The sequence below is a fragment of the Podarcis bocagei genome, assembly GCF_964188305.1.
Source record: "Podarcis bocagei genome assembly, chromosome: 6".
Classification (NCBI taxonomy): Eukaryota; Metazoa; Chordata; class Lepidosauria; order Squamata; family Lacertidae; genus Podarcis; species Podarcis bocagei.
Genome location: NC_138130.1, coordinates 85,066,639 through 85,094,520, shown reverse-complemented (window position 1 = coordinate 85,094,520; position 27,882 = coordinate 85,066,639). Strand labels below are relative to the sequence as shown.

General features: G+C 42.7%; 1 protein-coding gene across 4 annotated transcripts in view; it reads right to left on the bottom strand.

Annotated features, from left to right (window-relative positions):
• Window positions 1-10,623: 10,623 nt before the first annotated feature.
• ARHGAP20 (Rho GTPase activating protein 20) overlaps window positions 10,624-27,882 on the bottom strand; it is a 78,300-nt gene continuing 61,041 nt past the window's right edge. For all 4 annotated transcript variants that reach the window (XM_081199359.1, XM_081199362.1, XM_081199360.1 and 1 more), the window contains exons 6-15: window positions 27,403-27,487; window positions 24,936-25,013; window positions 23,911-23,977; window positions 21,237-21,425; window positions 16,368-16,513; window positions 15,963-16,124; window positions 14,539-14,648; window positions 13,980-14,169; window positions 11,421-11,535; window positions 10,624-10,966 (exon numbers count right to left, since the gene is read on the bottom strand). In XM_081199359.1, the coding sequence (XP_081055485.1) occupies window positions 10,707-10,966; window positions 11,421-11,535; window positions 13,980-14,169; window positions 14,539-14,648; window positions 15,963-16,124; window positions 16,368-16,513; window positions 21,237-21,425; window positions 23,911-23,977; window positions 24,936-25,013; window positions 27,403-27,487 (1,402 nt within the window). In that variant the 3' untranslated portion in view covers window positions 10,624-10,706. The remainder of the gene's footprint in view (window positions 10,967-11,420; window positions 11,536-13,979; window positions 14,170-14,538; window positions 14,649-15,962; window positions 16,125-16,367; window positions 16,514-21,236; window positions 21,426-23,910; window positions 23,978-24,935; window positions 25,014-27,402; window positions 27,488-27,882) is intronic.

The following is a 27,882-nucleotide window of genomic DNA, read 5'->3' as shown; positions in this document are numbered from 1 at the left end:
GAAGCTGGTCCCGATTTCCAACTGCTGCTCTCTGAGTCTCCTCTGGTCCCTTCTTCCTGGGGTGTCCCCCTAGACCCCCCCTTGCTCTGACCACTGGCGCCCCTTTCTGTGAATCTTCCGATTCACTGGAAAGACTTGGAGATCTCGGGCCGCTGTCATCGCTCATATTTCCTTCGGATTCCTCCCCCTCGCTCTCTGTTTCCTCCCTTTCCTGTGCCTCTGCTCCTGAACCCCTGACAACACCAATTCCCTCAATGTGCTCAGGCAGTGCTCTTACCCTCTTGTCTACTATTTCCTCATATATGGAATGAGGCTGCTGGGAGGATGAGCTAATATAAAATATTACTCCCTTTTCTCTTCTTTTTTACCAAACTAAGATAAGAAGGGAAGTATCTCTAAAGTTTTCATTGGCATACTTGCTTGGGGGGGAAATAGATTAACACTGGTTGTATTTGCAAAAGAAAGAAAAAACCATTTCTTTATGAAAATATAAGCTAAATCGTGGGATTTCTTGAAGAAAAGTTTGGAAATGATGGGAATGGGAGAGAAATTTAGAAAAGGCATAGAAGCTATATATAAGGAACAGAAGGCAAAATTGGTAATAAACAACACCACAACAGAATATTTTAGTATATATAAAGGAACTAGACAAGGCTGCCCCCTGTCCCCTCTATTGTTTATAACAGTATTAGAAATACTAAACGAGAGACTGAGGGGGGCAACAGAAGTCACAGGAGTCAGGGTAGGAAAGAGGGAATACAAAATCAAGGCCTTCGCAGATGACATTGTACTAACCTTAGAAGACCCAAAAAACAGCGTAAAAGAAGCTTTACAAAATATTGACGAATTTGGAGCCGTGGCAGGACTTAAGGTAAATAAAACCAAAACCAAAATGTTAGTTAAAAATTTAACAAAGGAAGAAGTGATAGATCTAGAAAGAAAGACCAAAATTGCGGTAGCTAAGAAAGTGAAATATCTTGGGATCTGGGTTACAGCTAAGAACATAAATTTATACAAGGATAATTACGATGCCACCTGGAGGAGTATAAAGAAAGACATGGAAATTTGGGGGAGGATGAAACTCTCCTTTTTGGGGAGGATAGCTGTTGTTAAAATGAACATTCTGCCTAGAATGTTATTTTTATTCCAAACCATCCCCATACTTAAAGGCCTAAAACAATGTAAAGAGTGGCAGAGAGCCTTGGCAAAGTATATTTGGCAGGGGAAAAGGCCACGGATAAAAATGAAAATTTTGATAGACAAAAAAGAAAGAGGGGTTTTTTCTCTCCCGGACCTAAGTTTATACTATGAAGCGGCTTGTATATATTGGGTAAAAGATTGGATAAAACTGGAGAATAGAGAGCTACTGGACCTGGAAGGCTTTAATAATTGGTACGGATGGCATTCGTACCTTTGGTATGGGAAAGTGAAAGTTCACAAGAGTTTCTTAGATCATATTTTTAGGGGACCATTATATCAAGCATGGGAAAGGAACAAAAACCTCCTCGAAAGAAAGACCCCATGGTGGATTTCACCAATAGAGGCCTTAACGATTAAGAAAATAAATATGGAGGAGATAAACGCCACCTATGAAGAAATGTTAAGAAAAACTGACCAAGGGCCCAAACTCAGACCTTATGAAGAAATAAAAAATTTATTCACTGGTTGGCTGCAATACCACCAGGTGAATGATTTGTTAAAAGAGGATAAGAGGAAGGCGGGTTTTGATGATAAAAAATCAAAATTTAGTATAGAAGTAATAGAAGGCAAAAATAAAACCCTGTCCAGAATTTATGATATATTACTAGAGTGGTACACAAAAGATGAGGAGGTGAAGGAGGCAATGATTAAATGGGCAATTGACTTTGGTTATAACATTGATTTTGAAAGGTGGATAGAAGTTTGGAATTGTAACATAAAGTTCACAGCATGTATGGCATTGAGAGAAAATATCTGGAAGATGCTATATAGATGGTACCACACCCCTGTGAAATTGGCCAAAATGTATAGATTAAAGGATAAGAGATGCTGGAAATGTGGCGAGGTGGAGGGTGACCTATATCATTTATGGTGGACATGTAAAAAGGTGAAAGGCTTTTGGGAATTAATTTATAATGAACTTAAAAAAATATTTAAGTATACCTTTCCCAAGAGGCCTGAAGCCTTCCTGTTGGGAATGATGGATAAAGAAATTAAAAAGGAAGATAGGACGATATTCCTCTACGCCACCACAGCAGCGAGAATTATGTTGGCACAATATTGGAAAGTGGAAACCATCCCCAACATAAAGGACTGGCAGATTAGAATGGTAAACTATGCTGAGCTTGACAAACTAACAGGTAAAATAAGAGATCAGGATGAACAGAAATTTCTGAAAAATTGGAGTAAATTTTGGAAATATATTGGAATAAATGCTTAAAGTGAATTGACGGGGTTAGAACAATACGACCAGCGAGTGAATTTAAGACTATAGATTGAAAATCAAATACGTAATGGAAGGAGATATTTGATACTTATCAAAAGGATGGAGGGAAGTTCAGATTGTGTGTCTTTCTTTTTTCGGATGTGTGGTTTTTTTTTTTCCTTCTTTTTTTTCTTTGTAATTTTTTCTCTGTATTTTCATATATATCTGTTTTTTGTGTATAACTTCAATAAAAATGCATTAAAAAAGAAAAAAGAAAATATAAGCTAACCCATTCAACATAAAAGAAAACAAATATTGATGCTAGATATTTCATTGCCGGAACAATTCACCACAGGCCAAACTAGATGCGATAGAAAAGTCTGGCTGCAACTGCATGTTCAGTATTAAGTCTTAACATCTGGAAGAACTGACCTCATAGCATGACATCATCATGATATTCTTCACTTGTGGCCCATAGCAACCAATGATGTGATAGGTGGTTTTCACTTGATCATCACCATCAGGTATCTTGCCAAACAAATTCAGAGTAAACTTTGTTGGAGCACCATATACAAAGATGATGTTCTACAGGTCAGCCCAGACTCTGAGCTCTCCATCTGAGGTCCTCCTTCATGTGCCTCCTGTGTGAGAAGTTTGGATGGTGGCAACACAAGCATGGGCTTTCTCTGAGGTGGCTCCCTGCTTGTGGACTGCTCTTTCTAGGGAGACTCACCTGACACCTTCACTACACAGCTTTAACCGCGAAGCAAAAACATTCCTTCTTTCTTAGGCCTTGGGTTAAGTAAACAATCAATGACCATGTGTGTGGCTTATTGCTTTTGCTTGTTACTATGGTGTGCATTTTTGTGTTTTCATGTTGTAAACCGCCCTGTGATCTTTGGATGAAGGGCGGCATGGGAATTCAGCAAATAAAAACAAATAAAACAAATAAAAACAAATGATTTTGCTGTAACGTCACTTTAAATAGGCCTATTGTGTTTTGCCAGCAAAATGTTTTAATCTGCAAGACCCTGGATTTATGTTATGTTTCTCCTGGCAGTTACAAAGCCGAGCAAATATTGCCACTCAAATAGTAACCAAATCTGCTCAGGCTTTGTATTGAGAATTCGTTTTTCCTTTCAAAGCGTTTGGCCTGGTTGTGTCTGTTTCATCACAGCCAGAGGGTGATGGATATCCCACCTTCCCTCTTAATCTATCACAGTTTCGCAAGTCCAGAATACATTTCACATGTTGTCAGCATGCTGCACCAAGGCTATATACATTTGCAAGTATGTAATTATCAGATGGCTGGTAAATCGTTGCCCACCCCTCCCCTCCCCTTACATAAAAACAACACATTTCATTTATAGTGATAGTGCTTAATATTGTGTTTAATCAAAAATGATCAATGGTGCCCGCCTGCTGTTGCAGCTGTTGATAAATGCACAGGAAGTGTACTTTGAAACAGGGGATGTAAAGTATTTTGTAAGTAATGAGCACTGTATTTATTTACATCATACTTGGGATGTAAATTTCTTGTTGGGGGAGGGGTAGTAACTCTGGTGGGGGACACACATTGTGCTCCTTTTGGGGTAGTTTGTCCACCTTTGGTCTCTACCTCACCTGTGGCTCCTAGAAGCTGTCAGCATACGACAGCAGCCTCATCCCAGGAATGGCTTCAACTGGCCATTTAAATGAAGTGAAGGTAGCTGATGGGTCTCAAATCCATGGCTGAGTTAGGGACTTCCCCTGCATGCAAAGACAGGCTTTGACCAATTGAGCAGACGAGACCAATACTGGGTTCACTGGTCAAGAAGGCACGTGGTGTGGAGGGAAGTGAGGGGCAGTTTGGGCTCATCAACCTGGAAAGGTAGCCCATCCAGGAGAAAGAAAACTCTGACCCTAAACATCCGCTGCCTTGTGGGATATCTTCGGGAGAAGGAAAGACTAAGGAGTAAATCCTACAGAAATCTGGCGTGGAGTCACCAAGATGGTTGGTTAGCACCTTGTACGCCTCCTTCAGGAAAGTCCTGAAGCCAAGTTGGTGCCGAATGTATTGCTCTGCTTTCCTTTGGACCACATCATTGAGGTCGAGAGTGGGGTCTTGTTGTCTGGGCAGCCCAGGACCTCTATACACACAGGGGAGGTCACTTCAGTGCCCCTAATGCAGTGGTCTGACTTCACCCCGAGAGGCACATTCCATTGTCTCTCGAGACAGATGGAGGCCAACAATTTGAGATCAGACTTTCCTGCCAGCTATTTCAAAGACCATATTTCTGCCTGAGGAAACTATGAAAGTGGACTTACTTTAGCGGAGATTTCTCAGGCAGTATGCACTAGGGATGTAGCCTTCCTTCTTATTGGTTTTTTTTTTATACCAATGCTTTTTTTCCAGCAGAAGAAACACAGTTTGCTTTCCTACAGTGAAGGCTGGTTGCCCAAAGAGCTATGGGGGCGGAATGCAGGGAGGCTAACAGTAGGTGGCGCCAGAGTCAATGACAGACAGAGGAAACCAGCCCTACTTTGGCCCTCCCTGCAGTTATACACAAGGGTTTAAGAAGGAGGAAGCCAACCATAGCTAGAGCCACCCTCTGGACTAGTTGTATGTAAGAGCAATTGAACTGGGATGCAATTTCATACCACTGAGATAGCTCAGTTAATGCATGAAGGGGTTAAGATTGTAGAGTTCTGTTCCTAGACTTGGCTGGGTCATGCCCCCTCTTCTCTGTGAGGAAGTGAAGCTGCTTCTATTCCCATTCTCTTACTCTCTCTCCACACCATGTAACCGACCAAGACGGACATGTCTAAAGTTGGTCCAAGTTCAGACTGCATGTTTGAAATACATTCTGCTTGTTGCACACAAGTAATCCTCTTATGTTATGCTTGCTGCTGCATGGAATAACACATGAACCTGACCTTTGGATTTAATAAGTAAAGCTTTTAAGCTTTTCAACAGTGTGTGTCCTGTTCATTGCTAAAGGGGTAGAGAGAGGGGCAAGAGCTTTAAAGCAGACTAAACAGGATATGCAAAAGAGCTGAACAATCTATATTCCACACTATGCTGCTGCTTAACTCCAAGAGTGTTTTAAACTCTGCTAAGGGCTCTGTCCTGCTGGAAAGTGTGCAAAGCCCCACATTTTGAATCTAGACACTCAGCTATTTCTTTTTTTAATTACTCACACATGGGTCAGCTCTATTTCCCACCTACACAGAGCCTTAACCCATGAAACAAGACAAAGGGCAAAACAATTTTAAGCCATTTTAGTAGATCTCGTCAGAAAATCAGGAATTTTTCAGCTCCCCCTACCACAAATTTTGACACCATCCCAAACTATTACAATGAGAAAGGATAACTAGACATCCCTTCTGGATTCTTCCATATGCTCAGATAAACATACGGTATGTAGGCTGCATTGAGCCCACCAAGCAACATTCTCCTCCCCTGGCTCAGGAAGTCTTTGCTAAAATGATGAGAATCTTAGCATGCCATGTTTCTGAAGCCTCACATTTTCAAGGAAAGGTCATGAAGCAACTGGTGCCAGGATTACAGCCTTTCACCCTCAGCCCAGAAGGCCCCTGTTGCTTTTGATAGGCGGGTGTTTCACTGGTTGTTGTTCTGTCACGATGGCAGAGTGACTTAAACCATTCCAGGCAGGTTTAAGTAATACAAAAAGGGAAGGCAGAGGTGAAGAGGGGTAACAGAAATGAGAAGCAATTGTACCAGAGGGAGCTGCGAGGGAATGAGAAGGAGCCACTGTTTTGCAATCTGAAAAGATAGATGGGGACTCAGTTCACATGTCCACAAACCAATTTTAGACTTTCAGTTATGGATACATGACTGGTAACGTAACTTGTGAGCCAAGTGCGATAAATACCTTGTAACTGCACCATCCCCTACATACTGATTGCTGTGTTCTGCAGGAGAGAGCATCCTGCAGATAACACCCTATAATAGAATCATGGAGTTGGAAGGGACCACAAGGATCACCTAGTCCAACTCCCTGCAATACAGGAATCTTTTGCCCAACATGGGGCTCAAACCCACAACATGGAGATTAAGTGTCTCATGCTCTACTGCCTGAGCTATCCCAGCTTCAAGGGGTCCTTTGTCAAAATTAGGCCTTTAGGGTGGTGGCACCTACTCTTGGGGACTCCCTCCCATTGCACATTAAACAGGCGTCTTCTCCATTGGCTCTTTGGCACCTGCTGCAGGTGTTCATTTTCCAACAAGCCTTCAAAAACCTTTATCCCAGTTGCTATCAGTTCTGGATCTGAGTTGATTTTATGCATGTGTTGCTCTTTTAAACTGTTTATATTTACTACCGACGAAAGTGGAATGGAGGGTGAAATTGATGGACTATGCAGAATTAGATAAATTAACAGGAAGGATTCGAAACCTGTGGGACCAGAGATTCTTAGAAGACTGGAGTAAATATATGAATTATCTGAAAAGTAATTGTGACGAACAGATTACGCTAGTAGGTTTGCAAGAAGTTTTGTAAGGTGGGCTGTTTGAAATATTGCATGAAAGACTATGAGATGAACTATTAGTTAATATAATTAAGAGTAATAGAGAAATTAAGAAATACAGAATAAGTGATAAAGAACAAAAAATCATCAGAGGTGTTGATGGAAGTCTAAAACATTGTATAAGATGAAAGTTATGTTATATGACTATTGGAACTGATATGTTAACAAATCAATAAAAATGTATAAAATAAATAACTAAACTGTTTATATTTAGTTTTGTTTTGTCTTTTTAAAAAAACCACACTGTTTTTATTTGCAATTGTTTTTAACAGTTTTTATATATGTTAATTCATCTACAGATGTCATTATATTGCAAATTGCTCCAAGCTACCCCAAGAGAAGAGGAGAGGAGCAGATTGTTTAAACCCAGAACTCTTTATAACAGCAATTGAAGATGGATGTCCCAACCTCCTCATCATAATCACTGAACCGGAGGATGACGGGACATGGATCACCCTCAATATAACTTCCAATATTACATCCTCAGGAATATCCAGCAATGGTGTGGGGACTCTTGCGTGACTGCAATTTATTTCTATGAGGACTGCAGAGGAGAAAATTATTTATGAATTGTGCTCTCTATTTTCAAAGGAACGTCTCATTCTTTGAAGAGATAAACATGAAAAGTCACCAAGAAGAATGCCATTTGCCCAGCAGTTTTCATCCCAGCAGCTTTATGGCAAAAATGTTATATTTATTTCAAAATACACTACTCAATGGATACATATCACCACCAGAGCCCGAACCACCCAAAAAGTTAGCAGCGTTTTTTGCAAGTACAAAAATACACATTTATTTCAGAACATATACAATAGCAAAGTTTTATCAATATATATTATACAATCCTAAATACAATTCACAAGGGAAAGAAAAATGTAATATCCAAATTAAACACAATAAGGAGATGCACACAAAACATGGGAGTTGTAAGTTATAGGAGGGCAGGATTTATGCTTCAATTAAAAATGTCCCTTTTTTTTGATGAAGAAAATTACTTCTTCTTTCCTCTTGATTGTGCATTTTACCACCTCCACTTACACTGAATATTTGCCATAGCAGTGAATATTTGCCATAGCAGTGAAAAGAGAGCGGGGGTCTTCAATCCATCTGAGATGGGTGTAGATTCATCAGAGTGCTGTCGTGATGGAGATTTATGGCAGAAGCCCACAGAAATGGACACTGGCTGAGATTTGCTTGGCAACTTGATTTGTTGTGGAAGATTTGTGGAAGGTCATGGGGTTATGGGGACTGATGTGGGCAAAGATGATCCAGAAAGCCATAGCAGGGAACAGAGAGATGGTGTTGAGAGCTCATTGAAGACCCTGAAGGGGAGGTGCCCAGGGATAATAAACTCACCATTGAGCAAATAAGTAGAGGTGGTGAGAGAAGGCAGTTTGATCCATCAGAGATGGGTGTAGACGCATAGCCTGACGTGGAGAACAGAGACTCATTTTCAGAGTGGGCCATACGCCTTGGAGCTTTTGGCTGAGCAAAGGAAGGGGAAGAGGAAGAAAGCTCTTCATTTCCCCCTTCCCCTAAAAGGCAGCCTTCCTCCCTTAATCGAAGTGCTGAACATAGACCCGAGCCAGGTGCTGTCTTCAGCACTGATGGTCAATGGATCATTGATGGAAACTTAAACAAAACTCTGCCTTAAGAGTGAAACTGCCTTAAAATAAATGTTTAGAATGTACAGGAATGGATCAGAGAAAAACTGAATAGCAAGCACGTGTATAATTATTTGCAAGTGCTGTAGAATCAAGAGTTTCTCTTAAGGCAGATGTGATATATAGAATGTTATAATGGGAGGAACAAGAGGAACTTCTTGAGGGTGGACCTGCCGAGAGAGGGCCCAGTTGGAGCTTTGTAATAAACTAGGTGGTTTTCACAACTATTTTTCTTTGCTTGAGGGCTTCTGTCATCGTACAGTTTCTGACAGAAAATAAATGGAGATGGTGAGAGAAGGCGGTTTGATCCATCTGAGGTGAGTGTAGATGCATCAGAGTGCTCTCTTGATGGAGATTTGTGGCGGATTTGGGGGGGTCCTCTGCTTCTGCAATGTGACACCATGGCAATCCAAGAGTCATAAAGGCAAAATGCCAGAGATGTTTCCACACTTTCTTGGTGGTCCACCTTGCATCAGGGGTTGGCTCTTTCCCTGGCCTGCGTGAAAAGAGTCTGGAGTGGCCTCCTCACAAAAGCCCTGCTGGTCTCCACCCCAGCACGTGGCTAAAAAGCAGAGCCTCCACCATGAAAAGCGGGACACTTCCTGCTTGGAGGCTCTTTCCCATTTTTGAAGAGACACTTATCCTTGACTTCCATTGGACCAAATGCCTTGGAGCTTCGAAAGAGCAATACGATACCATAGCTATGGAGCCCAGACTGAAGAAGAAGAAGAAGAGGAGTTTGGATTTGATATCCCGCTTTATCACTACCCTAAGGAGTCTCAAAGCGGCTAACATTCTCCTTTCCCTTCCTCCCCCACAACAAACACTCTGTGAGGTGAGTGGGGCTGAGAGACTTCAGAGAAGTGTGACTAGCCCAAGGTCACCCAGCAGCTGCATGTGGAGAAGCAGGGAATCGAACCCAGTTCACCAGATTACAAGTCCACCGCTCTTAACCACTACACCACACTGGCTCTCCAGACTGACCAAAACTCTGCCTTAAAATCAAGAGTCAAGGATAAGTGTCTAAAGGAAAGGCTGCTGAGCTGCCCAGCTCCCTCAGAACTACTCTCCTGGCATCCAAAGGATACACTTCTGACTCCAAGGTTATTTTAACGGGACAGTTCTTTTTCTCGTTCCATGGTGGAGGCTCTGCTTTTTAGGCTCTGCGGTGGAGACGAGCGGGGTTTTTGTGAGGAGGCCACTCCAGACTCTCTTCACGCAGGCCAGGGAAAGAGCCAACCTCTGATCCAAGGTGGATCCCCAAAAAAGTGTGGAAATGTCTGTGGGATTTTGACTTTATGACTCTTGGACTGCCATGGTGTCATTGCGGAAGCAGAGGACCCCCAAATCTGCTGCACCTCATCAGGAGAACACTCTGAAAGCGAGTCTGGGTATGTCCTTTTTTTGCTGAAGAAAATGACTTCTCCTTTCCTCTTGATTGTGCATTCTACCACCTCCACTTACATTGAATATTTGCCATAGCAGTGAATAGATCAGAGTTCCTTGTATTTCTCATCCCAGCTCTGTGATCAGTGGGTTTCCTTAACTCAGGAGGAGTTTCATTTAAGTTTCCATCAATGACCCCCCCCCCAAACTGCCACTAATCTCCATCAGGAGAGCACTCTGATGCATCTTAAAAACGAGATCAAGAGAACAGGAGTAGGGACTCCATGTTGACCCTGAGTGACACTGATTTGGACCCGCCGGAAGCAGAGGACACCCCCCCCCCCAAATCCGCCACAAATCTCCATCAGGAGAACACTCTGATGCATTTGTAGATTGCATCAGAGTGCTCTCCTGATGGAGATTTGTGGCGGAAGCCCGCAGAAATGGGCACTGGCTGAGATTTGGTTGGCAACTTGGCAGAAGATTTGTGGAGGTTTGTGGAAGGTCATGGGGTTATGGGGATTGATGTGGGCAAAGACGATCCAGAAAGCCATAGCAGTGAAAAGAGAGATGCATCGAACCGCCTTCTCCCACCACCGCCACTTATTTATTCAAGGGAGAGCTTATCATCCCTGGGCGCTTCCCCTTCAAAGTCTCCCCTTGAAGACCCTGAAGGGAAAGTGCCCAGGGATGATAAGCTCACCCTTGAGCAAATATTCAACTTAAGTGGAGGTGGTGGGAGAAGGCGGTTCGAGAGCATCAGAAATGGGTGTTGATGAGTACCCAGACTCACTTTCAGAGTGCTCTCCTGACGAGGTGCAGCGGATTTGGGGATCCTCTGCTTCCAGTAGGTCCAAATCTATGTCACTCAGGGACACCACCTCTTTGCTCCCCTCCTCTTTTTTATTGAGGTTTGCGCAGTCATTCAATTCATTTTCCAAACTGTCGGATGAGGAGTCATGCAGACGAACAGAAGAGAGATCTGCAAGAGGATGAAATAGGTGTCAGCACACCCTCAGGTGTCACTCACTCCATCAAAAGCAACATCGCTTAATTAAAACATAAGCAGAATTTTATCCACTATTTTGCAGCAGGCGACGTATTTCTTAATCTAATATTCTTAATATTCTTAATCTTAATATTCTTAATCTAGATTTGGTCCTTCTCACATCCATCCTGTGATGGTTCAGAACAGAGGCATAGGGGAGTAGACTTGCTGCAGGCTGCTCAGTCAGCTTTATGAGATTTGATCCCAGGAGCCTTGCATCCAGACCACACATTGCCCACTTCCCTGTACCATACTGTGACCTGGAGTACGTATTACAACCACTATGGAGAAGATGCCAAACAGGCTTCCTATGGAGTCCAAGTCAAAATGCTAGATGATCACTCTCACTCTCTCTCCACTTTACTTTTTTTAAAAAAGTTTCTTTTACCTGAACTATCTTCTTGGTTCTCATTTTGGGGCATCATGGCTGCAAAGATGTAATTAATTTCATCCCCAAAAATCCTGCTTCCGTTTTGAATCATAAACTCTATGAGGACAGAAGCCTGCAAGCAAAGAAAAATAGTTGTGAAAACCACATAGTTTATTACAAAGCTCCAACTTGGCCCTCCCTTGGCCGGTCCACCCTCAAGAAGTTCCTCTTGTTCCTCCCATTATCACATTCTGTATTTCACATTATGTAGCACATCATTTTTAATTCTGGGGTTGTATGCTATAGACAAATGTGCACTTATGCAAATGCTTCTTTTACAGAAAGCATATACCGTATTTTTCGCTCTATAAGACGCACCAGACCATAAGGCGCACCTAGTATTTGGAGGAGGAAAACAAGAAAAAAAAAATTCTGAATCCCAGAAGCCAGAACAGCAAGAGGGATCTGGCTTCTGGGATAGCCTCTTGCTGTTCTGGCTTCTGGGATAGCCGTGTGAAGCCTCTTCAGGGCAGCGGGATGAAGGCTCCCCCTGCCCGGAAGAGGCTGCACGCTGCTAAGGCAGAAGCCAGGACAGCAAGCGGGGCTCCGTTCCTCCGCCCGCTTCGCAGGAGAGCCGCTTCGCTGAAGGGGCGCTGCACAGCGCCATTCGCTCCATAAGACGTACTCACATTTCCCCTTACTTTTAAGGAGGAAAAAAGTGTGTCTTATGGAGTGAAAAATACGGTATATGTATTAGCACGAACTTTTTAAAGCAAATGAGCCTTCCTCCCAGTCCCTGCTGTTTCCTTGGCACAAGACAGGCTCTTTCCACAACGCCTTCCTCTTCTGCTTAGCGCTAGAACATTTCCCTTGCCTGCCTGCCTCCTGTCATCTGTTGTGTGCTCTCATTTCTGTGCCAGTTCTTTTCCTCCCACACAAATCCTCCTAGTTCAACCTGTTTGTTCTAGGCTGCCTCCCAAAGACTGGACTGGAATCTGAAAGTGCCCTATAAGAGTTATTGGATGCATATGGAAAGCAGGGTGGGATGACTGGTGCTCTTGACTTTAATAGCACCTAGCTAAACATCTGTGCGGGCATGTCTTTTCAGTTAACAAAAATAACATTTATTCATTTTTTGGGCAAAACAGAGCACAGGAGCCACCATTGGCTTCAGGCAAATGCACGCATTCAACAAAATAATTTGATCCCCTCTTCTTCTTCTTTTTTTAAAATTAAAACACTTCAAGCTGCACACTGGAAGCTGCACATTTGTCTACTTGTCCACAAACAAACAAAAACTCTCTGCACAGAGGGGGAAGCGTCTTTCTCTCTTCCTCAAATAAAGCTTTCTACAAAAATGTTGATTTTTGTGTGTGGGAGAATATGCACACACACACAAGCAAACTCTGGCTACAGTCGAGACAGAACTTTACTACTTGATTCTGTTAACTGTACAAAAGTGGTCTTAAAGCTAATGACAGATCCATCTAAGCTTCCTGTCTCTCACAGAGACATTAAAAAGAAATGTGCATAGCTTTTGTCCTTTTTGCTACAACAGCACCTTGAAGCTGGGTGCTTGGGGGTGGGTCAGTGTCGTGGTGGTGGTAAGATTTCCTGAAGCTGTGCCCCTGCCCACATATTTCTGCTGCTTCTGGTGCCGGTTCATATGGTCCTACTGCCAGCAAAGGTTGCATTCCTTGCTGCTGCCAGGGGTGGCTGGGTAGAGAAGGCTTTTTGTTCAGTGCTTCCTAGTTTCACCTCCAATGGTGATTCCAGACAGACGGCAGAAAGCATTACTTCCTATTCCTGACCTCAATCTGAGCCATGCAGTCACATTTCTTGTCCTCACACTAGTGTCTTGTGGGTAGAAGAAACTAGGAAGCACTGAAGAAATTGCTCCAAGCAAGCAGGTAGCGTAAATGGCCCCAGGAGTGAGGAAAACTCTTTGCCACTATTTGCATCCCACCTCCCATCTTGCAACTGTGCCTTCCCAGTACAAAAGTTGGAAGGATCATTTTGGCTCATCACATATCTTCACCGTCTCAAGTAATACAGGTTAGTAGTCAACCAAGGTTTACTCAGAGTAGACCCACTGAAATTAATGGACCTATTTAAGTGAGGTCCATTAATTTCCATGGGTCTACCATACCTAAAACTTAGCTGAATACTGCTCACAGGCTCATCTGTTTCTTCAAAAGCAGCTGTGTGTGACACCTAGCTCTAGAGGCGATCTCTGAAGAAGGAACAGGGTATACTATGGTATTAGGTTAGAAACGTATGATGTTCCTCACCACCTCCTCCCAAGTAACGCATCTCACCAGCTTTTTGGCCAGGTGCACAGAGCAAGACCAATGAAGTAGGGAAAGTAAAACAGGTAATATAATGGTGGAAAGATGTAAACACTGGAGCTTAAAAAGCTGGGGAAAATCAGGAGCAAGGGATTTGGGTCTGAACTCACTAAGGTTGCCCTGCCTACACAGCAAATAGCTTAATTTTAAGGCAGACTAACTGGCCCTTCTGCCACTTTATGGGAACCTCTGAAGCAGAACTTCTAAGCAGAACTGTTTCTTAGCCTACTTTCATGGTGAATTCTTCTTCAGTCCAAGAGTTTGTGGCAGCTGGTAGCCAGAGTAAGCTGGGTCCAATGCACACTGCTAAATTGAAGGCAGTCATCTTATTGTCTTCAGACTGCCTTTCTATGCTGTGTAGGACTCCAAACAGGTAACGCAGCAGCATCACGTTGGCTCCAGGTAGTTGTTCCATTAGCCTAGCAACACACAAAACACACAACTCTTCAGAACACAAGACTGTTTGCAAAAAAATCACTCAGGACTCTTCCTTCTGCCATTCCCCAGCCTAGCCTCCTAGCTACGCCAATCTGGAGCCCACTTCATGGTAAGTGGAAATCCACAAAGGAAATAAATCCCCCCACATTCTATTTTAAAGCACAGAGATCTGAACCGTATATCTTCTTTCCTGCATGCCATGAACAGGTGAGAATATTGACCAGGGGACCAAAATGGAATGCTGAACAATCAAATCTAAATTTATAAGCTTGTCTGCAACAAGAACATTCTGCTTTTTTCTGGGTATTCATTTCTGGAAGCAGCAGAGGAGGTTACACAAACAATTCTACCTGTGGGTGCTTTTTATCTTCTCTTCATCGTTCCCTTCATCCATTAAGGAAACCCACTGATCACAGAGCTGGGATGAGAAAACGCTGCCTGGGATATTGCGCAAAAAATCCTGAGGAAGAAGGAAGAAAAGTATGGATGAGCAACCATTTGTGGGGGACTGTTTCATAAGAAGTAAACCATGGAATTGCTGGAACAAAATCCCTGTAGATCATAAGATTGTCTACTAGTGCATCAATGAACAATTTTGGTCCTGTCTAAACCATTTCAATTGCTATGGATGGATTTGAGTCATTTCTCACAGAGTAAATGAAACAGTAGCTAATTACTTCGTAATGCTAAGAACAGCCCTGCTGGACCAAAGGTCTGTTTAGCCCAGCATTCTGCTTGCACAGCGGTCAACCATATTCCTATGGGAAGCTCATGAGCAGGGCATGAGTGCAACAGCACCTTCACTGGTTTGAGACTGAAAAAATTAATCTGTTATCAGCCAGTGCAGAATAACAAACAAAATGTTGTCTTCAAAGTCCAACACAGCCAGGGTAGCCTTATGCAGTTCAGCACCTCTTAGCCCAACCAACCTCCGAGGCTTACTACACAAATCTATTTGGATAGCCCCTTTGAGCTCCTTGGAAGAAGGGCAAAATTCCAAAGGAGCAAATAAAATATTTCCTTATGTATTAAAGAAAGGGTGACCAATGCAGTGCCCTCCAGCATGGCCAGGGATGATGGGAGTTGGAACCCACAACATCTGGAGGGTGCATGGTGGCTATTCCTTCTTTCATCCATCAGCAAGTGTTTGGCATCAAGCACCTGCATTTTGAAACCTATCGCACTCTGAAGTTATCCTGTGGCCCCAGTTATTCCAGCTTACTCTCCCATGAGTAGCTCATTCTATTTACTAACATTTCTTTTAATCTAGACACCACCACATTCCATTACAGAACATCCTGAAAGCCACCAGGAGGCTCTATGATAAGACACTTGCTCTGATTTCTCTTTCTCTCTCCTTACTAAGATGTTACCTTTTCTTTAAAATTTCTAACAAGGTTTGTTTTCTTTTTTTGAAAGCCCTGTAAAATCACAGGACCAGGCAGGAATTTCTTTACCATCCTGGCCTCCCATCCCTGCACTGTGGACCTGCCCATAGAGGAGAGTAAGAGATCTACCATGGCCACAACAAAAGGCTAAAGGATGGCTCAGTTATGGAAGAGCAGTTCTGAATTGGCTGCCCAGAGGAAATCCTATTCTTGAGTCCAAAAATAGTTCAAGAATGCCCATAATCCAGTTGTTGATAAGATCAACACAGATGACTATTTTGGAAGTCTAACTTGGTTCAAAAAAAGAAACATCCTAGGCTACAGAATCCTTAACATAATTCTTAGAGGGTGGCAGAGGGGATGAAGGAGGACAAATGTCTGTCTACCTTAAGCACAGAGGCTATCACCAAAATGGACTCGCTGAGTAAGTTCACTTCAGCTCCCGAATCAAGCTTCTCCTTTAGCTCTCTGCAAGATTTTGCACTTGCAGAACGTCGGAAAATGCCCTCAGTGAAAGGCCCCTCTTGGTTCAGGAAAGAAAGCATGTCCTGTTAAAGAAAAAGATATATATATATATATATATATATATATATATATATATACACACACACACACACACACACACACACACACACACACACACACATTTAGGGTTGCCATATGTCCTATTTTTCCAGGATACGTCCTCTTTTTCACAGGCATGTAAAATGAGTCGTCATAGATAATCTCAAAAAAACAAAGGGATTCTACTGAAGTTCAGTCACCAGTCACTGAATGCATGGGATACTTACAAAGATTGGCTTGGGCAGCTTGTCTGGCAGAGGGTGTCCAAATAGCTTCCCTTGGGCAGACGTTGGGGAAGGAGGAGCTTCGGCACCCCGCCAGAAGGCCCAGTTTATAGTGGATCTTTTCCTTTTCAGTGGCTTTTGGCTACACTCTGCAAGGAAAGAAAGAGGTTTCTTGTTACACTACACCAAACAAATCCGTGTCATATCCTTTATTTCCTTCTCTTTAGTGGTTGCGATGAACCAACCGTCTTCCGTTTGGCACCCACACTATATGGTAACGTGCATGGGTTTAAGAGGAATTCCTAGAACTGTGTTTAGCGATGGCTGCATTCATACGATGAAGGGCATATTTTAAAAATCCAGCTCACTAAGGCCTTCTCCAGATGGGTATTTTGCAGCTACATTCCGCAACATGCTCTTGACACAAAAATATTGCATTAGGATTGGATTTATTCAGCTTTATTCTGCTATACTTCCCCAATACTACAACAGTATTACTGTGGGGGGGGGGGTGTAGTGCAATGCAATGCAATGGGATCAACCCCGCTACCTCAAATATTTGTGGCATGAATAGTTATAGTATTTCAGTAGGAAATTACAGGACATGCACTTATTGCAAACAAAGCATATGACCACCCTGAAACTTTTGCAGGTGCAGGTAGTTTTTGTTTTTCCTCATGTTGCTTTTCCTTCATAGGGGGAAGGAGAACAGAAAGTCTACTTATGTCCAATGTAACTGTACAAAAAGGCGACAGCTTCTGATTGAAGCTTTAAAGTTCTGATAATACGCAGAATTTTAAGCGCGTGTACCTCCTCCAACTCTAGCCACAAGCCCTTCCACCTCTCAAAGCCACCATCTTGGGAGTGTATTATAATCTAAAAGGCAGACTAGAAACCCATCAAATAAAGAAATATAATAATGATAAAAAATGGCAGTTCGATCATTAGAACCAAAACGGTTCCCCATCCCTGGCCATGTTATACAGCAAAATATTGATCATGCAATATTACCCTATATGATTACAGGCAGGGGGAAATTGTTTTTGTTGTACAGCATGTAATTACAGAAGTTCCCTTTAACTATGGGAATGGGAAGAATACTTTTAGCTAAAAGCTTAAAAGTCAGCAGCACTTGACTGATAAATGTACTTTGTTTTAAAGCTTGTTTTAAACTTGTTTGGCTGGCGAATTCTTTCCACAAAATATTCAGTGATGTAAAAATGAAAAATACCAACTGCATAGCAGCCTGGTGAAAACTATCACTGCTTGGCTTGCTTTCGAATGCAAACTTTGGGGTAGGAGTTCTTTGCTTAATTATCTTTCCAAACCATGAGATCTAGAAACTTAACCATTCAGGAATCTGATGCTGCACTGGGTGGCAGTGTCAGCAATCACCTTTCTGGAGCCTAAGGCCTCCAGACTCAGCAACCAGCTGCGCCCTCTGTGTTATCATGGCAGCTGGCCAGAGGAGAGAACAGCAGTAGCAGTTATCTTCTTGGAACCAGAAGCAGTTGACGTAACCCCAAGTTCACGAAGGCCCTGCTGATTTTCAATATGGTTGAATCAGGCAGATACTGTAGATATGTACAGCAGCATTTTGATCTGGGCAGTTTCACTTTCAACCCCTTTCCTATGTGAGCTCCATGGAGGAGTGCTGGGTTGCAGCTGCTTAGCACTTTATAAGTTAAAACCAGCACTTGAAGAGAATGTGGGAAGCTGCGTAGGCAAGAGAAGACAAATGTAATTTGCATCAATGTAATTGGGATGAAATCGATCCAAAAATACTGGGTTGCATCCAACATTACAGCTCTACTTGTGCAGCAGACTTCTGTGTTTCTTCAGTTACTAAGATTTGAGACCAAATGACAGTGCTCAGTTGCCTTGTAAGAGACAGCTATATAAGTAACTTGGAGGGCAGACCCTCTGCAATGATAAAATACATGACATTGATTGTTAGCAATATCAATATAAAAGACTGTGTGGAGAAGCGAATGTTGGGACATCTGCCTATGAATTTTGAGGGGGTGGTGGAAACCTGCTCAGAAAGGAAAGGCTGCTTTTACCCAGAATGGTTTGGATATATTTTTGTACTCAAGTTGTGACTTGGCCAGTTGACTGTGTCAAAAAAACAGAGCTGTAGAGTTGCAAGGCAATGCACATCCATTTTGGAAGCAACTGTCAATCTAATTCCTATGCAAACGTATTTCACACTGCTGGTGAATTCTGGAAAGCCTGGGCAGCTGCCATATGGCATCTCAGCAGGCAGAAAAGATGTCCATGAGACAAAGGAAGGTCAGGTTCTGTAACAAAAGCCAAAGACATCTGCAATAACATTTTTAAAAATAACAACCCACTGCTATATGCAGCTCCCAATACCCTCCTACTGACGTTTGTTTTATATATATATATATATATATATATATATATATATATATATATATATATATATATATATATATATATATAAAAATATATATATAAATATATAAATCAGATCAACATCTGCAGCAATGATGCAGCAACAGACTATTCTCTGGATTCTGGACTGCTAACTTTTAACAATTGTAGAGGCTAAAGATAGCAAAGATATACAACCACTTCACAAAGCAACAAAGCTGGGAGTTTCAGACGCTTTGCTCAGATTCTTAAGTTTCTAGCCATCATTGTTTCAAGAAAAAATAATGAATATATGCACGTCCGGTAGGGTTTACTGATCAATGCTTCTTATTGTAGCACTGAATAACCACAAGGGGGTGCTTCTGTTGACAAATAACTCCACAGAGAACAGAGAACAAACTCCTGATGAACACAGAAGAACAGGACCTACATTTTTCGGCCTGGCAGGAAGCGTCTGCCCAGACCAGATGGAAAAGATAAGCTATAAAGGGTCATAATATGAATGTGGATAAGAAGGGGCAGTGTGTGGATGCAACAGAGATACTGGAGGTTCAGAGAAGCATTATATGAAGCTTGAATGTGGAAATTATCACCACCCCAAACAAAATAAAGAAGAGAATCTGAAAGAGGTCTTTGTAGAGGTCATAAGAGAGGCTAAATTTGGAAACTACTTCCGCTTTCACAAGTAGGGTGCCCTGGTCAATGCACTTGGAGCATTTTGCTGACTGTGATGGGTAAGAGAATAAACATGTCCTTTATACTTGCAAAGCTGCTTCAGAAATAGCAAACCATGTGGCAAGGAGCCTAGGCAGGAGGGCAGAGGAGGCAGGTGTCTTCTGTGACTTGAACAGCTATGCTATAATACACTTGCTTACATTAGATAGTGGCATTACATTCTGTTACGCAAAAACAATGCAAAGCTGTAGTCCTGAAAACAGTAGGCAAAGTCTTCTATGTATTGTTGCGTGCAACTCCAATCTCTGAGCAGCAAGAAAGTGCTGAGGCGCCTGTGCTTACCCGGGGTTCAGTTTCCATGGAATTATGGTCAGTGGAGATGGTGTTGTCTTTAGGATATATGGTTTCATTTACCCATATACACAACCTGAGCACAGGCTGAAGGAGATCGCACTGTCAACATCCCAGCAGATCTTGCTTCCCCACCAGGTTTCCAGGAAAGCCCCCGCAGACACAGTTTGAGATCAGCACAAAGCAAGCCATGCTTCTGTGTCCCCAGCTTTCAGTTTCAGCCAAATTCTTATACAGACAACTCTCTCTTGCACAGCCCCACCCCCTTGTCCTATGGTTGCCCATCCTAAAATGATGGTAGCATCCAGTCAGGTGAGATGGGAAATGGTCCATCCATTCATCTCTATGGCAACAGAGCCACCTCTTTGGATATAGCAAATAGCAGTACGTAACTGGCCAACCAAAGCCATTATCTTAATGAACTGTTTTGGCTGGTTTAGCAGCCTCTTCTACAAGATTATAAGCAGGGCCTGGATGGGACCCAGCGTCTCATCCAGACTGCTCCACTCACCAAATTCATAACTGGAAGCTTATCTAGCATTTCATCTAGCAAACAAGCTTCCCCACCATGACTGAAAGCGGGGAAAGGAGAGAGGTGTTGGTGGGGGGCTAAGCAAGAGAAGTGAGTGGCTGCATTCACCACTGGCTCCGGCTCTGGCCAGAGTCTGTAGGCAGCCCTTGACAGCTTGCATCTGAGGGAGTGCAGTCCTCAAAAGAAGCCCATTCCCTCCTGTAGGCCAAAGTCATAGAAAGTAACAGTGAGAAGATCAACAGGAATCCCATGGGGACTGCATGGGCATTCCAGACCACCTTCCAGAATCCTCCTCTGCAAATGTTCAGGAGTTCCTCAACTCACAAAAAAAGAGGTTCCAGAAGCCACAACCTTTGATGCAACACTGCAAGGAGAGAGTTCAAATGTGCAGTCCATCCCCCATTCACCCCCCCCTCATTTTAAGTATTGTTACTTCCCCAAGGCCCTCAAGAGGAGACCAGATTTGTGAATTGATGATATATAAATAAATTGCAAAAGTATGGATAAACCATTCAGGTAAGCCTTGAGAAATGTTCACTTATGGAAAAAACAGCAGAAAAAGGGACAACTAGACCCAATGTGTTCTCTCTTTAAGCCAAGGAGGCCTTCTGAAGCTGAAGTAAGATTGCTTTGAACAAAAGCTCTAGTCATTCACAAGCACAGACTCTATAATGAAGAAATTTGGCCATTTCCTTGCGAGCTTTGGCTGGCTTCACGTAAGCTTTGGTCTAATAAGGAAAGAATTCTTAAAATACCCCCACCTCCACCTAACCCTGGAGTAAGAAGTTTGTTTGGCACGACCCCCTGTCTAGCCTGCCCCTGTGCTTCCTTTTGCCCATTCTCCAGGATGGATGCTGGCTTGTTACCACACAGAGTTAATCTGACAAATGTTCTCTGAACGAAGCAGAGAGACTCACCATTCAGCTCATGGCCAGTGGCCAGGCGCCTTGGCTTGATTACAAACTGGCACTGGCGCTCACGGGGCAGCTGCTCAATTAGGATGGCCTCCTGAACTTCCAGAGGGCAGACGCAGTCCTTTGATTCCTGGGTCTGAGGCAAAGTGTCACGAATGTGGCTCATTTTAATTCCGAATGGAAACTCGTGTCCTTATCAAAGAAAGAGGAAGAGGGTTTAATTTTCACCGAGTGGCGGTCAGGCAACGAATGAGCACCTCCCAAGGATGCTGCAATGATATTTATTATCTCTTTAAAAACAAAGACAGAAAACACACAGCAGCCTCAGAATAAATGCTCTCTACCAGACTTACACTACACTATTATCTCCGTGCAATGTTTCTTCTGATAAGCCTCAGTATCTGTTCTCCCTCATTTCCCGAAACCTTAGCTAGCAGTTTGGTGCTCATTTTACTCCCCTGATTTCAGACTGCTGCAGCATGGCATGTCCCCAGGTTGGGGTTCCCTCTCTTCCACTGCATTCCTGGTTTTCACTCTCCTGCCCTGAACAGTCAGTCACCATTACATGGGCACTGAACACATTCAACCATCCTTGGGCTGCTTTGGCTCCCAAGCCTTTAGGGTTTATCTAAATATTTATTTCCCTTACTCTGGCAAACTTCAGGGTTCTCCCAAGCCTGCTGTTTTGGCTGCATGAGCCGAAACATCAGAAACAGAGGGAATTGAAATGCCCCATACATGTGCATTTTGGCACCGGCCAGCCAAAAGATGTGTTTCTGGTGGCCCAGTTGACCGGATGAAGCTTCAACATAGGGCTCTTTACCCTTTGCTGCAGAGATGGGGAGACTGGGGTCATACTGGCTGGGGCTGGAGGGAATTGGGAGCTGAGCCACATCTGGAAGGCACCGGGTTCTGCATCCAAGTTCTTAGTTTAGCTTCTTTTCCCCATTTACTTCCATCTTTCCCACCACAAGACCTTCTTGTGCCCTTTAAGACAAGGTGCTGTCCTCAGGTGCAAGAGAGATCACTGTTCCACCGCCAGTGCTGAAATAATACCTAACTGGCAGTCCTATAAACTTCTGCATCTGGAGAGGTGAGGAATGCCATCTTCTCTGTTTCCCCAGGCACCCAAATGTTGCATTGCATTCAAATAGTGCATTTTTACTAGAAAAAGAGGTGCTGGAACTCAATTTGAACATCTCCCTTGTTCTTTTATAATGGCAATGGCACCCACCTGAGAGGTGCCCAATCTGATTTCCGGCAAGTTCAGGCTGGGAAAAAGCCCTTCCTCTAAATTACATTTCTACCTCACCTTTTCTCCAAGGAGCTTAAGGTGCCATACATTGACCTTCACCTTCACAACAACTATGGTAGGCTAGGTTGAGAAAACATGACTGACCCAGCATCCCAGTGCACTTCATGGCTGAGTGGGGATATGAACCAGGATCTTCTGAGTCCTAGCCCAACGCTTTAGCCACTACACTACACTGCCCTGGGCTGGATCTGAGTATAGATCTGTCAACTGCTACTAGCCATGGTAGCTAAATGGAACTACCATGGAGACAAACAAGTGGGGGTGTTTGTGAGGCTGCTTGGGAACTTCCAGATGCATCAGTCTGGCCACTGCTGAGTTGCACAGAGAAGTACATTTCAGATCACAACAAATATGAACAGCCGAGGCACTTTATGGCTCCAAAAGGAAAAGGAGATATTCCAAAATTAATTCAAACACATCCTGTCTAATGCTGGAATAGCACGCGTGATCACTTCTGTGAAATTTTACAGAGGATTAATCGTTTAAAATGCACTTGGAAGCTATGAAACCGGAAATCTGTTTATGGGTGTAATGGGAGTCAGAGAACAAAGCTGAAGTAACAAGGGCCACCAATTTGGCTTCTGATCTACGTCTGTGCAACTCCCACTGCATATCAAGTAGAGATGGAAACAGGGCTCTGGGTAAGCTTCTAGGTGAATGTAAAAAAGGAGTATCACTTTAGTATCTGTCACAGTTTTAACAAGAGACAATTATGTTCTAACTTTCAGGGGAAGAGATTCTGTGAACTCAACGTCCTTCCATCTGCTTTTCAAGACTGTTCCTGATATTTTGCACCAACAGATATAGAATTAAGACTACGTGCAGAATCTAAGAAGACAAATGGGTATATTTCTCGATTAAAATGTCCAGGTTATTAGTAATCCAGCAGTACTACTATTATTAAGAGCCTGTAACTACAATAGCTCTTAACTGCAAGGGTGGGGGGAGGATGCTTGGATTTCATTGGTCAATTATTTATCTTTAGTGATGTACTGGCAAAGACACCACCATCCTAGACATTTTTACCTACCTAGTCTGCAGAAACAAAAAAGTGGATCTAGACCTGCATTACCATCCGTAGGCCTGTGCCTCCTGTAAGCTGGTCGTCATCTTCAGCTGAAAAGGACTAGCCACCCTCCCAAGGGAACTTTAATGGACTGATTTCATATTTGAAATCCCAAATGGAGAACACATAAAAATTGCTGGCTCTCCACAACCAAACTTGTGCAAGTAAGGATTGGGTTTCCTTTTGGTCTTTTGTGTGTGTGTTGCTTGCTTTTTGGCTGTTGCTACATGCTCACAAGCCCTGAGGCAGGGACAGGATAGAAAAGGAACTAAAAAATAAACTTCCCAGAAACTTACCAATAAGGGGATATGGAGCATCTTCTCTACCAGAATTCACCCAAAGCTGATATTCTTTTTCAGAGCCCTTTAAAAACACAATCACACAGGTATTGCAATTTGTTGTTTGTAATTCTATATTGAAGAAAACCAAATAAAACTAAAATAAAGAAATGCAATTCCACAGTTAAGACTGCTCCTATTATACAGGGCAGTCACAGAAACTGGCACTATGCTTTGTGGTTTCCTGCTCCCAGGAGTATGGAAATATGCAGTAGAGTGGTATTAGGAGATGGGGTATTTTATGCTAGGTATTACATAGGTGAAGGAAAGAAACGTTATGTCTGATGGTATCCCAATGGCTCTTGGTCTTCTTTAAAATACACGTCTTGCACCAAGGATGTTACTTCAATACCATTGCAGGGTTCACTTCAGTGGCCTGCAGACCATGAAGTTTCTTCCCCACCCCCCACCCCAGAATCAGTGCAATTATCCTGCTATTTATACACCCGGCTCTGAAACAGAGGACCACAGCTAATGGAAGGGATTCCTACAGTGCAGGGTGTACAGCTTTGGCAATTTGTAACTCTGGCCAAAGAAGCAAAATTAAGGCAAGAGGAAGAATCCCAAATCATTTCAGGCAGAACAAATTGCTTTATCCAGACTCCAGCTACAATCTTGGTCCAGAGCCCCACACTGTAGGTTTTGTACATATTGCATGAGTTCTTGGGCCACCTGAGGCTTTAGAAGTGGGTGGCTAAGTAGAAACAAGAGCCAAACCTTCCTCTACACACAGATTCGTTAAGGCAAAGAGGTGGATTGTCTTTTCTGCTGAAAAGAGATGGGGGGGATTAAAACTCAGAAAAATAAATATATTTCCTCTGAATCCTGTTAATGTTCATTCCCCCACCAATGATTTTTCCTGGTGGCCCAAGTTAGAGAGTGCTATAGCTTTCTACTACCTATGGGATAACGTAAGCACACATCCGCCAATAATGCAAGTTGTTAAAGAGTACATTTTCAAAAATGACATCATGAATACTCACGCTGATTCCAAGTTGCTGCAAAGCCATGAGGACTATGTCACTTGCTGTGTCTGTGTTGTTTATGGTTAAGGTTTTTGACTGTTGGGGGAGAAAAGAGGTTGAAGAGAACATTATTACCCAAATCACAGCACTTTAAAAGTAGTTAAGTACAGCATGAAGCTTATACTTTTGCAGGAGGAAATGTTAGCTGGAATTTTGATGTAATATCTACACCCAGGAAGCACACCTGATGAAGCAATGTTTAACTTTACCATATACCTTTTCGAGGAAGGGCAGATCAAAAGTATTCTTAAATAATTATACAATATGGCTGCATGGAAACCCCACTTGTGATTAGGGAGATAGAAGAATTCCATCAGAAACTGAAACCAGAGCAGAAATTCTCACAACTTGCATGTTTGTCTGAGGTCACTAACAGAAATCATGTAAGTGAATAGGAGTGCTTGATGCAATTGTTGTTTTTTCAGTCAGCAAACATTATGTGAATAATGTTATCTTCTACATTGCTTTTGACACTTCTCTTCCACTGAAATGCACTAAAATTAATTACATAATTAACTGCAAAAGCTTCTGCCCTAGCAGATAGTGAGACAAATAAAGTAAAAAAATGTCCACAGGATTTCTCGGTTTCAGAATCTTGCACCAGCTTTTTCTCTGCAAAATATCAAAAACAGCCTTCTGCATGAGCCACTGAAAAATAATAAACTGACAAAAAGACTTAAGCGAAGGAGTACAAACGCAGTCTATTTTTGCCTGGGGTTATAGCTGAATGATCAGAACATAAACAAAGGGGGGGTAACATTTTCCTAAAGCAATGACATCTGGCACCCAGGAGTAGGTCAGCACATTTGCATAAGGCTTGCCTTTGGCTAGAGAATATAATAAAATAATTTGTGCTGCATATGCCTCCTCCCTAACTAGCCCTTACTCTAGCATAAAATGAAACAATTCCCCAAGATCTCCAGCTGCTCTTGCAAAAAAAGGGAAGGCGAGCTTCATAGAAAGTGTTCAGATTTTTAGGAAGCTTCCATCTGCCACTTTACTGCCTTATCAGTGATATTTCTGGCACTAATGTGTTGTACTTCAAGGATGACCAGTCCAAGGGAGCCTCCAGTGACTCAGTTGTAAAGGTTCTGAACTACTGCACATTTTTTGTGCGTACACAAAACTGACAGATGCCGCTCCCCAAACATCTCAGCTGAGTTTTGTTCAAACTGTCTTAAACCAGTATGATTGCCCTTTGTTTGGAGGATATGATCAGAAATACTCGCTTTGATCCTCAGTTCCTTATAGTCAATTTTATAATGAGCCGGAGTGATAAAAAAGGAGAAAGAAGGTCATGGACCATTGGTAAAATGTGACTGGATAAAATCCCAGTGCTAGAATTCAGTTCTGAGATATACAAGGAAATTTTGGGGGAACGAGGAAGCATTAGGACAATGCTCCCCAGCAGAATTCATGCAGGAGACTAGAATGTTCTGAATACTGAGTACAGCATAGGGAAAATCTCAAAGGGCTTCTGGGATGCCTATTAGAGGTTTCCTACATATATTTGTATAGAGACGCGGGTGGTGCTGTGGGTTAAACCACAGAGCCTAGGATTTGGCGATCAGAAGGTCAGCGGTTCAAATCCCCGTGACGGGGTGAGCTCCCGTTGTTCGGCCAGAAGCGGTTTAGTCATGCTGGCCACATGATCCGGAAGCTGTCTGCAGACAAACGCCGGCTCCCTCGGCCTATAGAGCAAGATAAGCGCGCAACCCCAGAGTCAGTCACGACTGGACCTAATGGTCAGGGGTCCGTTTACCTTTACCTTACATATATTTGTAGAAACAACAACAGGCAGGATACTGGGTTTCTCTTTGGTGAACAGTCTCCAACATAGGAAATAGGAGGAGACTGAGAGGAGATATGATAGCCACCTTCAAATATCTAACTGGCTGTTACATGGAGGAAATTTGTTTACTCCTGCTTCAGAGGGTAGGACCAAAACAATTGGATTCAAGTTACAAGAAAATAGATTCCAACTATACACCAGGAAGAACTTTCTGGCAGTAAGAGCTGTTTGACAGTGGTCATAAACCATGGTTTGTGAAGAAGCCAAGGTCATAAACCATGGTTTGAACTAGCCATAGTTTAAACTAACCAGAGCTCCCCCACGTTTGGATGCAGTAGGGAGTTCTGATTAGTTTGAAAGCAGATGCTCCTGACTGCCTCCTTGCCATCATAGCAGATGAGATGGGGGTATGGTGTTCAAACCCATGGCTTATTCATGTAATGTGAAACCATAGTCTGCAAAGACTCTGTGCTGTATTGGTTAATGGTCTTGTAAACAAACACCTAAATTTTGTACTCAGAAATAAGCGTTACACACCATGCAGCATTTGAATTTCCACAGCTGTTTGCCAAGGAACAGGCACAACGATAGCACTGACGCGCTCTTCATTCAGCGCAGCTTATGAACACTTACATATGCACAGCTTCCAATATCCTTTGCAATGATTTTCAACGGAATGCTCTTGGGATAGTCTTTTTCCTTCTCTTCCTTGATACGGCTGTCAAAGCAAGCAGAAATGGAGTTGTTTAACAAAACGGAGATTGAAACAACAGAATAATAGAAGGGAAAACATGTTATGCTGATGCTCTAAATGCGAAGAGCTCTTCTGAAACGGCTTGCCTCTAAAAAGCACCTTTAAAATGAGAAGGACCTCTTCTACACAAATAGTTTGATTATTCCCTTCAAATGGTAGATTTGGAGTCTGCAAAATTAAATCCTATTCAGTAAGAAAAGCTCCATCCAATTTTGCTATCTAAGCAACATGCCAGTTTCTCTAATCTGCTTTCACAAAACTTTTTCAGTTTCTGGAGGTACAAAATGAAACTACATATCAACAAGATGGCAACAAGGAACTGTCCTAGGTTCAAAATGACAGACAAGACTTTGTATGGT